The sequence below is a fragment of the Notolabrus celidotus genome, chromosome 14, assembly GCF_009762535.1.
Source record: "Notolabrus celidotus isolate fNotCel1 chromosome 14, fNotCel1.pri, whole genome shotgun sequence".
NCBI classification, from domain to species: Eukaryota; Metazoa; Chordata; class Actinopteri; order Labriformes; family Labridae; genus Notolabrus; species Notolabrus celidotus.
The window spans coordinates 24752015-24766006 of record NC_048285.1 but is presented as its reverse complement, the minus strand read 5'-3'; the positions used below and the strand labels follow the sequence as shown (position 1 = coordinate 24766006).

At 41.5% G+C, this 13992-nt stretch overlaps 1 protein-coding gene across 1 annotated transcript in view; it reads right to left on the bottom strand.

Annotated features, from left to right (window-relative positions):
- Window positions 1-13992, bottom strand: part of nectin3a (nectin cell adhesion molecule 3a) — a 37434-nt gene extending 23442 nt beyond the window's left edge. The window contains exon 1 of the mRNA XM_034700993.1: window positions 13570-13992. Coding sequence (XP_034556884.1) covers window positions 13570-13657 — 88 coding nt within the window. The 5' untranslated portion in view covers window positions 13658-13992. The remainder of the gene's footprint in view (window positions 1-13569) is intronic.

The following is a 13992-nucleotide window of genomic DNA, read 5'->3' as shown; positions in this document are numbered from 1 at the left end:
CATGTCACTGTCCTCTTGAAAACCTTTTTCTCATTCCTCCCACTTAGCAATATGGGCTTGTGTGTCCTTCTCATCCAGGTCAAATTTGATTAAAGCTCCATGCTTAAAAAAAAAAAAGGAGATCAATGATGTTGACATACAAAGTGTCGGGATAGGTTACAACCTCCCCAGCCGTGGCAACTACAGCCCTGCTGTGGAACTTGTAAAGGACAATGTCTGCCACTGTGTATCAAAGCAACACAAACACTCCTACAGCATCCTGGATCATTGTGTGGGATTTGTTAGCTTGTGGAGGGGGTTTGTGGTATTTCAGTGTTTGAACACAATAGTGTGGATCCAGACGTGGGCAGCAATGTTAGTTTCCTGTGCAGGTAGTTAATCTACAACAAAGTGTACATTTTTCTAACACAAGAGACAATTGGAAGAGTCTGAGGAAAGGAAGAGCATGATTCAATCTCTGGTGTGAATAAGCAACTTCATTATGGAGCTTTCTTTTTTAGACTCCTTCTCTTGCAATTAGAGCTTCAGTGCACAACATCCCTAACATGTTGATGCTAATGGGAACAGCACTACACTTCAATCACTGCATTGTAGTGTTACATTTACACTGGGGTAGAAGTGTTGCTCATGTTTAACTTATGGAGTGTGTCTTCACTGTTCCTGTGCTTTTAATAGAAAGCTGAGAGGCTGTTTACAAAGAAAGATACTCAATAGGAAACAGAAAACTTTGGAAACAGGGTCCCAGAGTGCAACCTTTTGAAAACGCCGCCCCCTCTGTCGCTGTGTGAACTGGCAGTATGCTGTGACACAGTAAACTCACAGTCCCAGGACACCTTTATGCACACTTGGTGTTCTTCAATGGCGTTTCATTACAAAGTTATACCGCCAATACTACCCTGGCATGCATACTCTAGTGTTTTTAGTCCTTTTTGCTGATCTGTGTGCACACAATAAACAATTAGCCTCTTTTACTTTCAGAACAAGTGTTTTGTTATGTTTGGCTAATTTGTATTTTATGAATTATAAATGGGTTTTAGTCAACTCAACACAGGATCCGCTGATATCTATTATAGAGCCAAACAAAGGAAGCACAGACAGGCTACTTGTTATATAAGAGGTCCAACCCTCAACAAGAAAAACAATATGTTTTATTTTTGTTTCAAACTGGCATCTGTTCAACTTCTACCAAACACTGTTTCATCTTGAGCTCTCAGTCTTACAACAAAGACACGAACAGCATGCAACAAAACTGTGCTTTCAGACTGTTACCTGACAGAGAAATCAAGTTTTCATTCTAATAGTCTCCTCAACAATGCTTGGTTATAATGCAACACAGCATTTGTCCATACAGGCAACAGTTAAGACTCAAACGCCTGCCATTCAACAATAACACAGTTAGCATTTTCTACCAATGCAAACCTGGTTGTAGTTCCTGGCTGGTGCTAGCACTGGTTTGGAGTAGGGACGGACAATGATTTTCAAATATTCGAATATTAGTTCACTTTGAAAAAATTGAAGAGTTACTTTGAATATTTTTTAATTTTAAAAGTACAATTTTTCAATGTTTTTTCTAGTGCCTGGTTGTAATACGCCACGTCATGGCGTCACTTTTATGTGACCGCTTTTCCCAGCCGCACTATCGTGAACTTTTCCTTAGAATCACAATGATGGTGGACCACGTAGCATGCTTCATGGTGTTGCTCCTGGCTTTTTGTAATCACATGTGGTCCAAAGAGAACTTATCCAACTTGACCAACACTTCTGTGCTACTTGTCGTGCTTTAGATGGACGGTGACTTTACCCCTCCCCTCAGCCCCTCAGCCCCTCACCCCTCGCCCCTGACGTAAGCAGTTCAAGACCAGTAAAGAGTTGGAGCTGCTCTGGAACCATAGACTGTAAAAAATATGGACGTAGTATCCGTGACGTCACCCATCTGTTCCTGAGAGCTGTTTTGAAGCAAATCGACGGCGGCAGCCATATTGGTAATGCGGAACTCAACTAGGCAGAGTGTGACGTAGTGTGAGTCTCTTAGCCAATGGCTGTGTGTTCCCGACCGGGAGTCACGTCAGTCATGTCCTTATTTGGGCAAAACTCATAATCTTAATATCTTCTTAACCGTCACGTTAGAAAAAAATTCACCCCCCGTACAGTGTATGCCATTAGAGAGATTAGCGTTGTAGGGCCAAGACGTTTTTTGAACCAGGCTGTAAACATGTTTATTAATGCTGCAAAGATCGTCTTTTTCCCATTCATATCTATGTGGTTTCCGGTGTTTCTGCAGCCAGCCTCAAGCGGATTTTCGATGTATTGCAGTTTTTTGCACTTCCGCATTGGCTTCATCGTTTGAGACCGGAGTTTGCCGCTTGTCTGGAACCTGTTTTCCTGGCCGGGAGCCAGTTCTCTCGTAATCAAACACAAAATAATGGTTCTCAATTGAGCACCGTCTCCAAACCGGCTCTGAAACTGCCTCAGTGGAGAGGGTAAGTGTAGTCTTAAGACTAGATTCACTACATTTATGTCGCTGTCCTTTGACAGAATCCTGTAATTTCCTGATGAAAGGTCGTACAAATGAATTATCTTGCATTAGGGCAGAGACACATCCTTGTTGGGTGGAGTTGAGTGAAGCTTTGCAGGAAACAGAAAATGAGTTTTGTAGCAGTAATCACAGACTTCACTGCCCCTGCCTGTAAATGGCTACTGTACTTTCATTAGGCCCATCTCTCATAATGGAAACTTAGTTTCCCACATGCCACGGAGACCCCAGAGGAATCAGACTGTTTTTCTGAAATGATTCCCATCATTGTACAATTTTAGACTCATTGTATGAGGCCTTCTTCTACCAATAACCAGCAACAACATCTTGCTGTTTTGTTTTCTAATGAGATCTACATGATGTCAGCGACTGTCAGATGCAGGGTATGCTCCCTGGACCGGTATTATCTGGGAATGTGCAGAAGTCTGTCATCTGTTTTGGTTTAACAGAGATAGAATGAAGATGATATATTAATACATAATTGTAGTGCATTATGAAGTATGATGCATGATGACTAGAAGCAAATAACCCTAAGTCTCAAATGAGCTGTTTAAGCACAATTACAGGCCTTTTTATTGGTAGAAGAGAAATGGTGAGGCTTTGTTTTAAGTGCTGGATCTGCACAGAGAGCATCTCAGTTTATTTATGCCCTCTAATGGGGCTAAGGATTTATATGGGATTATTTGCTAAGTTTAATATATTAGTTTATTTGGCCATTTGTTGAAAAGCAAAAGCTTTGTTCACTTAAAACTATCAAACTTAGCTGCATTATCAGTCTATGGTAATGGAAAGTGTGTGATATTGATTTTAAATGTTTTGTTTTATAATCAGTTCAGTTAACTTTATTCTCCTTAGCATAGTTTCTCTATTTTTCCATCTTGGTGAAATGATGCATGTTCAGTAAAGAATTACACTGATGCAGGAAGCTTCTGTGGACATTCTCAAGCAATTAGCATCACTGCAAATGTCAGCAATCACCGCTGAACAACAGGAAAGCAACTGAAGCAATCCAATGAAAAGCTGCCTCTGTACTCTTTGTATCCAGTGGTCAATAAAAACAGTAAGTAGTGTGGTCACTGTGGCATTTCAGCAGCATTATCCTGGTCAGAGGGAGTTCATTTTCCCGGCACAACAGCCACTTTTCCCAGCACATTACACTCTCACCGTGTTTCTGCAACAGATTAAAGCGGCACCGTACTCTTGATTTACTCCACCACCCACTTTGAGCAGTGAGAACAAGGAGATTTAAGCGCCTTCACTTGGGGCGCCTTTTTAAAATATGAAATCACAGCTGTCAAAATTACATCAATGAAGGCTATAATTCAGAATACATACAAACTGCACCCTGTAAAGCTAATTCCAGACTTTATTTGACATAAAATATCAACAACACCCCTTTTTGCGAGGTGCAACACAACCTCTCTCTCTCACTAGTCCAGAGATTCAAATCAGCCAAAAGAAGCCTGTAAAACAACATGAAGTGTGTTTTTTCAGGGACTCATGTTACATGTCTGGTTTGACAAACTGTTCCCATAATATGAAGCTCACTTGGATGTTAAAGACAAATATTTTGAGTACATAAGGCAGGGGTACCTCAGAGTAAACAAACTGTGATACCCTCCCCTTAAAATGTAATGCAACCTATGTGATAGCGCTCGCACTGTGGCGTTGTTTTTTAAGCCTGAAATAGAAGTGGTCACTTGTTTTGTTATGATCTTCTCACAATCCAAGTAGAGGCAAAAAATAGCGACTGCATTTAACTATCATGTTTGTCAGCAGTGAGCAGTAATCTATGACTTGTCCCCTGTGTGACTGAGCAGCGAGCTACTGAAAATAACACTGCATGCTTCGACTTCCTCCATCAAGTTTAAATCCTTGAGAAAGCTTTGAGATGAAATGCAAACAACTTTAAGGTGAGCATCAGAAACTAAAACAGAGTCTGCAAACTTAACTTTAGGAGTAATGTGGACATTGGAGGTGGAGCAAGGATGCCAGGGGAATACAGAATAATTTGGCTGTAAACCAGCAGGGATATAAAGGCGCAAAATCCTCTGCATCCCATCACTGCAGCATATCTGCATCCAGGACCAGGGCTGCTCCACGAGCCAAATAGGGGACCTGAAAGAGAGTAGAGGACAGCTCCTTCCTTCCCTCTGTTTCGTTATCTGATATAATCCCACACACAGTGAGGGCTGAAGGCGGTGCTACAACCTTGTACTGATGTGTGATACCATAAGTTGTAAAACACAGAAAAACTGTCTGCCTTAAAAGATCTGAATGTTCCTGTGACTCATAAGAGGGTCTACTACTTGGGATGTCCCGATCAGCTTTTTTGGGCCCCAATAGGATCCAATTTTAAATGTTGAATACTTGCCAATACCAAGTCCTGATCTGATACTTGCGTTTGACTAGATAATAGTTGCACAAGAGATAAGAGAGTTGAGCTTCACGCTGTTTTTTTTCCTGTAACAAAAATAAGTAATTAAAAAAAGAACTAAAATATGTCTTATGTTTCTTCCATTTAACTTAATCCAGCTAGCATTGTTGTAAAACTCAAAATCTGCAAGATCCAAACGTGCCCAGTTGCACGCCACTAGCCACGGCGAGAGATGCCGGTATAGAGAATGGCAGCTGCCGCTAGCCACGAGTTTGCTAATGCTAATGTGACACACTGTCCTGTGCTTGGTTTATGTTTTCGCCTTTTTGAACCATATGTCCCTGGAGAGCTACCGTAGGGTGCGTATAGCAGGTGTTTTTTTCTGTGGTGTGTTTGGCGGTGCACACGTGAGTTCTACAATAAAATTGAAATGGTTTGAGTTCTATCAATGTCCCATTTATTATTTTCTCATTATGTAAACACAGTAAAGCAAACTCCTAATGCTCAATTACACTCAAATTGCAGACATAAATGATCAGATGAGATGATCGGCTCAATTGCCGATAACTGATCAATTAAAAAAACGTCCAGATCGGCTCCAATTCGATAGTTGAGATCAGGATCGGGACATCCCTAACTACTACTATTAGATAACAAATCCAATTTTCAGATCTGTGTTCAGTGATTTTAAGACTAAACTTTGTATGTTTTCACTGCTAAACTCAGTAATATCTCATTGGTTATCTGAGCTGCTTTGATAAGATGTAGCAATAGCAGACAGTGAGTACTAAAAACTTTGATACACTTCAGAACTGTTGCTGATTGACTTTTCTGAAATCGACAAAGTATTTTAAGCCGAAGTCTGTTTCCTTTTTAACACCAACTGCAGTCTGAGCAAAAGATAAACACAACTCTGTTGGTGGGTGTAACACAAAAGGATCAAGCTGCAGGTGTGATGAAAACTTTGGCGGAAACATAAGAGATTATTCCTGTTAGCCACACTATACCTCTTGTGTACGAGTAAACAACACAGCAGGACTGATAACTTCCTCGCTACAATCAGCACCCCCCAGTATTTGACTGGTGGGTGTTAATAATCTCCCACTTGGGTGGTAGTGGGAGTGTCAGTGTATACAACTGACTGTGTGCTCATCCCAAACATCATAGCCACCTGACAGCTGAATGAAACAAGAGTGAGTGGTGAACAGCAGCCACACCTGTTTCCCATAACCCCGGCACTCCTTTCCTGGGGGATTCAGCTGCTGACTGTGCACATCCTGCATGTACCTCTTTAGTATGAGCTGTGGAGCACAGTGTATCCAAGTGACCCTAGCCTCAGTCGCATACTGGGATCTGTTGTTTCAGGGGAAAACCCTGACTCCTGAACACAGCAGGCAAGAAAGGCTTTTAAAAGGTCTACCTCTGTTCATTCACAGTTGGTAATTAACCATGGAAATATCTGGAAGCCATTTTTACAGTGCAGTTTCCTCTGACTCAGTGATTAAACAGTCAATTCCTGTCTATACGAGATTTAATCAGCAGACAAGACATGCACGCTAACACACTGTAAAAAAAAAAGTGATCCCTAATGTTATTATTTTCCATGCATTTTGCATGTTCCCTCTTTTCCTCACTGCTTTGAGTGGCTGGTTTCCAATGAGCTGTGGTTATAATGAAGGGTAACTCCCAGTGTAGCCCCTGATAGGAAGTACAAAATTATGAATGCAACCAAAACACTGGCATTGAAACCCAGACTGTTGGGTAAAGTTTGAGTCTGCTGTGATTCTATATTTGTGTTGTTATCGTTAAATCAAATGGAAAGACTAATTCAACGAGTTAGTCTGCATCTCAGCGCTTTTCAACTTCCCCATCCTGTCTCTGCCACTACTTCAATTGTCCATTCATTCGAAAAAGATCAAAAGCTTCATGAAGTATCATTAAAAGCTAACACAGGACTTCCACCAGATCCTTGTCCCGTCCGTCTCCGTGCGCTCTCATCCGTCAACACCCACCGGTTGCGTTTTTGGAACGCAGCACGGAGCAGGACCACGGGACAGCCGGAGTCATGTGACCAAGGTTTTCCCACGATAATCATTGAATCAACGATCATCCTCCTCCTCTCTTTATTGTCCTCTGAAAACCTCTGACCTTATTCTGGCTCCTCTCATCATGACCCTTTGTTGTCGTAGTTAAGTGGAATATGATCTGGCGATAACACAGAGTGTTTTAATCTGAAAATTAACCGGATGTTTTCATTTTGTTTGGTGTCTGACTTCCTGTCCCACTCGATCTGCTCTGTGCTGATTGATGCATTGTGCTCCAGCATTCGGCAAAAATAGAAGTCTTGCATTTCTGATCCGGAAACGTGCTCCGTCCTGCCGGATCAGAGACGCAGCCTGAACACAACGAGGCGGATCCAGTGGAAATTAACACATCAGAACCGGAGCCGTGACGGATCAGAGACGGACCGGATCTGGTGGAATATGGCCGTTTGACATGTCCCAAAACACTTGGGAACTGTATTTCTTAACAAAAATTACCCACACAGGAGTTAATTTATTGTGCTTGTGTTGGTGAGCTAGCTAGTATTTATGGTGCAGCATTGTCTACATTGGATTGACTGAAAATAGCCTTCAACGGACGGTAATGGTGACCCATCTGACCACGGCTGCGATAAGCGTGGCTCATTGATTAGTTCTTGTCAGCAGGAGGGATGGAAGAAGAAATAATCTTATCACAGGTCACTTAAAAACACTCAAATGTGATTATAGTGAATCAACAACACGAGTAACAATGACTTTCCTGACAAATTACTATAGGGTCATCTTTCTTTCTAAAAAATAGTGTATGTATTGATCATACATTTATTAAGAGAACCTGAAGTTGTTTGTGCTTATTCTGTAAAATACCTTTATTTCCTAACAAATGTGGGCAGGAAGAGTTTTGAAACATAATTCTAGACATTACCATGAAGTGCAATTTTTCTTTGGCAAAGAGGATGAGACCATAAGTGCCAGCAGGTTAGAACAGGTTTGTACAGCAGTCCTACGCGGGCTCGTGAAAGAAGTGGGCTGAGAGTGAACGAGCCCAAGGATGAGCTAAAACTGGGGGTTACAGCTCTGAACGCACTAATGGACCACAAGGGAACAGCTTGCCACGCAAAGCCTCTGAAAGTCAGTCACATCTGTCGGGGGAGAGGAAGCAAAGGGTGGAGTCAACAGAAGCTGGTGACCACAGGCTGCTCCCTGAACCCCCACACACACAGCCTCCGTGTCCCACAATAAAGCAGCCAACTCATCTGCTGATGGCGTCCCTTCAAAAAGAAAACAGTGCGTGCATTTAATGTGATTAGGAGCTTTCCGCCTGCTGCCTCACAACTGAGATTTAAGATTAAATGAGAGGATCAGATGAATGCTACAGCTGAGACCCACAGATGTGCATCCAAAAGCCTCTATGAAGCCTTTTCTTACAAATCAGTTCAACAGCAAGTTATAAGCCGGGATCATTAACACCAGTCATCATTGAAAGGTTTGCTTATGCTGGTACATTTAGTCGGTCAGACTTTATTTGCTTAATTTTTGCAATGCATTGTTTAATGTCAGCTTTCTAGGGAAATGGTAAAAGTATCGATTGAATTGAGTTGAATTCATTTTCACAGAATATTTCTGAACTGGACAAAACGGTGTGGTTTCCTGCAGAAAAGCATGACAGGTTGGGAAACTCACTTCTTTCTCTACATCTGTACATGAAGTGATGTTCAGGGAGGGTAAGTGAATCACTCTGAACCACTCCCCCTAAACAAAAGTTAAAATAAAAAGTCTTGACCTGATGTGCCCTGTTCCATGTGATGACAAAACTGTTACTATACGAATTAACTCAAGACTAAAATACTTTCTTAACTACATCTTGTCCTCAATTAATAACCACTGAAGCACATTAACATCAACAAGATCCAAATCTGCTCCGTCAGTGCTCTCCTTCTTCAAATCTATTTCTGTTTGGGTCTGTAATTTAGGTGGCTCCATTACAACATTATTTATTTAGATTATGAATCATGCAGCCCCGAGAAGAAGAAACCTCAAAACTATGGTCTTCAATTACAGACCTGACTGCCTGCAGCCACGCCTTGAATGAATCCCCTCCTCACAGCTCTGTCTCCACTACAGGGAGTCTGAAAATGACACAGTAAAGGAAGTTGGCATCAACCCTGTTTTTGTCACAAAGTCCTCCCCGCTGCACACTGGTGCTCTGCTAAAACACACAACAGCAGGCTAGGCCACATGGGCTCTAACCATATGTTATGTAGAGTCAAAAAACCTGCACGCGTGCCTCCCCCAAACACGACACTGAACCTAACCTTTCTCTGGTTAGTTTGTCCTCTGTGTTAATCATCAGCTGATTTGGCTGTCGGGGCAACCAGTTCGACTGAAAACCTGCACACACAAAGCACCGCACACACAGCACACGTCTCTATGCTAATCAGCTTAGTTTGCGCCTTGTTTATCTGAAGCCTGTGTTGATTTATGAATGGGTGTTTAGTGGGTAGACACAGAAAAGGAATGGTATGAAGAAGACTCTGTAGAAGTATGTGTCGCAACTTAACCTTGACAGATGAATCAGCTAGGCTGATGCTGTTACTGGCTCTGTTTGTTACTGCAGATATAAGGATATAGGCATTACTGTGGGGGGGTACTTCTACACAGATCACATTACTCCTCATGACATAGTTTGTCATCAAACTATGAAGTGTTTTTTAGATAAGATCAAAATTCATTCAACAATTGTTAGCCATGCTTATTTGGATAAGTTATATTTATGAAACCATGGATAATATTATGAAGTCTCTTCGCAGGACAAAATCTAAAAAATTACACAATAATCCAGCACCAGTTTGGTTATACTAAAACACTATTGTTGCATGGGAGATTAGCTGGTGGATAAATAAAGCAAAGGAATACTATAGGGAGTTTTCTTTGTTAATTTTTGAGTAAATATTGCCAAAGAATTTCTGTGATTTCCCATGTAATGAGAATACACACTGATTTCCTTCCTGTCACTGTAAGGGGATCGCCTGAACTTTTTAGGTTGTTGGTCAGACCAATACAAGCAGACCCATACTTGTGTTTAAGTACTCGCCAATGTCAGTGTTTCAGATGTAGTTTTGTGACGGATATACTTTGAGGTATGTCACTTATTACAGTTATTCGTGCAGTAAATGTTTTATGGTGCTCTTTTAGAAACTGCTGCCACAGCATCTCTGAGCTTGGCTTTTATTACCCTTGGAAAAAAGAGAACCCAAAACAAATGGTGCATTCCTGGGCAGTATTTACGTTAGCATCCATCAGTGTTTGTGTCTTCTTTTGTCTAAGCAGGCCTGTCGGGCAGTAATCCCAACAGAGCCCTCCAGCTGCACTTCTCAGGACAGCACAGTGACTGGAAGGTGCTCTCTCTCTCCGGCTGTTCTGGCATGCAGCCCAACTGCAGGTCAATACTTCCAGAGACTGTGCGACTGCAGTGCCTCCCTTGAAATATGTCTTCATTTCCCCTGCCACCTCTCACGCCCAGAGCGGAGCAGTCTGCACTGCCTCTCCTGTCCAGTATCACATAACAGTTATCCCCCCCATCTGCATCCAACAGCTTGGCAAACTTTTCACAAAGGAGCTCCTCTTCACTCGACACAAGTGACACCCCGAATACTCTATTTCATTACTATTTCTGTACGCCACGAGTCACTGCTGCTCCACAATGACTTTCAGGCCAACAGAGTGAGACAGAAATCAGTCACAGGGGGTTGTCCAAAGGGATGGCATGGCCCCCACATGAAATCTGATTGGCCACCTCAGGTGCCTTCCTTAAATTGCATACTATCACTGGATATTTGCCTTGACAGGGCATGAGGACTTATGTCAAAATCAACTATTTTGACTGTGCTGCACTCGGCTACTGGTCATTGCATTTAAATGAACACATTTTACATACATGTTTGTGTTTATTTACTTTAATGTAGTATATGTTTCTAGTCTATTTCATGAGGAAAGTGAATCAGAGAGAAATCAGTCCATAAAAAATTGTAAGTACACTGTCCAATGGCCAAACATCTCCAAGTTCAGGAGCAAAACATCGCAACTAAATCTAATTTGGAAAGTGTTGAGGTGTTTTCTTGCAATTGTTAAGTACTTTAAATTGTTTATTTGGGTAAACATGTACTTTATGAGGCCTTACAAACTGAAACTTTAAGATGTATACCTTGCCATCCTGTTATGCAGCTTTCTGTATGCTGATTTAATGTAGAAGTTAAGATGTCAGAAAAGGTAAACATATGCTATTCATGTGTAAAAGCCACCCTTAAGAAAGTCTGTGCTCCAGTTGCAGTGATGGAGAGTAACAAAGTAAATTTACTTGAGTACTGTACCTAAGTACATTTTTTGAGTATCTGTACTTTACTTGAGTATTATTTTTTGGGGGGAACTTATTACTTTTACTCCATTACATTTCCAGCAATACTCTAGTTACTCACTATGTTTGCTTTGACATCAGCTCATGATTTTCCTTCTCTTTTCTGAAATCTGATCCCACAGTTGAACGTGGAGCAAACGGAGCAAATTTCACTCAGATCAGGCCATTCATTTCGTGGTGGTAATGATGGCTATAATTCTCCACCTGAGCACTCATGGCCAAATCTTCAGCGTGTGTTAGAGGTTTTTAAAATGAAGAATGATAGGTATCGTTTGAAATGTTCGTTCACCCTGTTTCCCACTCTGCCCAAACGTACAAACATTCACAGTCCAACCTGAGAAAGCGTGTCGAGCTGTAACATTTGTTTCATTCCAGATGAACATTTCAAACTAAGGTGTCTGTGCTTGGAGTAACTTAGTTGCTGTTTTTATTCCATGGTATGGTTTTTAGAGATTTCAAGTAATGGTTTCTAAATAAACATGATGTAACCGAATATACTCTTATGTATTCTTGACTTCACTTATGTATTGTGAAAATACAATGTTTTGAGATTTTTTAAAGCTGCTGTGAGGAACTTTTGATTTATATCAATTTTGGCGCCCCATTGTGGACAAAGTGATACCTCTTATCTCTTGTTCTGTATGCAAACGTAGTGTTTTCAACAAAAACCTCACCCTGCTGTCTTTTAACAGCCAGATGTATCACTCAATGTGATTTTTTGCCATGAAAACAGCTGAAAAATTATGTTTCTAAAGCCAAATGTCAATAATGTGGTCTGACACCTACCCCCTCTGAGTGGTTTAAGGCATTAAAAATGCCAACAGAGAAGGTATCAGTGTCGTTGCTTATGGTTTTGTTTGCTTTTAAAAGGTCATAAAGAGGCATCGGTGTTGGTTTCAGTCTGTTTCTCAGGTGGTGAAAAACTCCTCATAGTGCCTTTAAGAAGTACTTTGAATGCTTAAGTATTTTTAAAAGAAAGTACTCCAGTATTTTAACTCAAATAATGATTCGACTGAGCAACTTTTACTTGTATTGGAGTAATATTTGACCTGGAGTATCTATACTTTGACTTAAGTAATGAAGCTGTGTAGTTTGTCTTTCATTGCCCAGTTGGGCCACCCCCAATCAACAATAGTCTGGACACAGTCCTGGTTAGAGAGCGGTCGGTATTTCCCTTATACTCCCTGAGTAAGAAAGCGGGAGTCAGGATGTGACTAACTTAGAAAAGGTTAGAAAATGTGCCACCAAATCAGTGCTACGAGGAGTTATATCCTGTAGATTACATGGCAATTGTTGGTTAAAAAGCCATGTCTCCTTTGGAATAGTATTGTACATTATATGGCAGTTGTTGGTCAAAATGCCATGTCTCTTTTTGAATATTATTGTAGATTATATGGCAGTTGTTGGTCAAAATACCATGTCTCTTTTTGAAAATTATTGTAGATTATATGGCAATTGTTGGTCAAAATATTGGTCAAAATGCCATGTCTCTTTTTTAAATATTATTGTAGATTATATGGCAGTTGTTGGTCAAAATGCCATGTCTCTTTTGGAATTGAATTGTAGATTATATGGCAGTTATAAGCCTAGTAGTAAAGTATAAGCCATGAGGGAGTTACTGCCATGACTTAAGTGATGAAGCTGTGTACTTAGTCCACCACTGCCCAGTTGGGCCACCCTCAATCAACAACAGCCTGGACACGGTCCTGGTTAGAGAGCGGTCGGTATTTCCCTTACACTCCCGGAGTAAGAAAGCGAAGTCAGGATGTGACTAACTTAGAAAAGGTTAGAAAATGTGCCACCAAATCAGAGCTGCGAGGAGTTATATCCTCTCACGTGTACAGTCATCAAGACTGGGAATGTAATTTCGTTAGCTTGTTCTCATAACCTGTAAAAAGTGACCGTAAACCTCCGATAGAGACGTTACAGTTACAGAAGTTAGATTCAATGAGACTCAGTTAACGGTGATCTGACGCAAACCGACGTAACGTGAGAATAACTGTCCAAACACAGAACCGTTAGCTTCAATAAAGCTAGCTAGTTTCTAACGGGACACATTCAACTCCAACACAACGAGGACCAGCCGGTTTTCCGTTTTGAATCAGTGCCTCTCAAAGACCGCGAGCTGGTCCACTGCAACTTCTTTCAGTCCCCCCCACCCCCCTCCAAAAAAAGTAGCACAAAAGAAAGCGTTCAAACTCACAGGTTAGCCCGAATAAGGTGAGAAGTGACGTTAAAAGTCTCAGTCCGTTTGATGGTAAACTCCTCCTGAGTGGGGATCTTTTCTCCATGATTCCTGTGTGTGTTGTGTGTGCGCTGTGGCACTCTCGGGTCCGGGTCCGTCCGCCTCCTCTCTCGTTCTGCTCTCTTCTGTCGCTGCCTGGCTGGTGGGGAGCTGCTCTCCATAGCGACCGATCCGCGTGGGCTGTACCACTTCTTCTTCTGCAGGACAACAAAGTGCAACTCACGCAGCCTCCGCACGCACTCACGCACACACACGGTCCCAATCACCCCCCCATTTGATTAGATTTGTCCTTTAATACAGGACACTTCTGAGATGTAATGAGTAACAGTATTATTGTTATAGAGGGTTTGATATTTACTTGGTGTATTGGCTTGAGTGGTT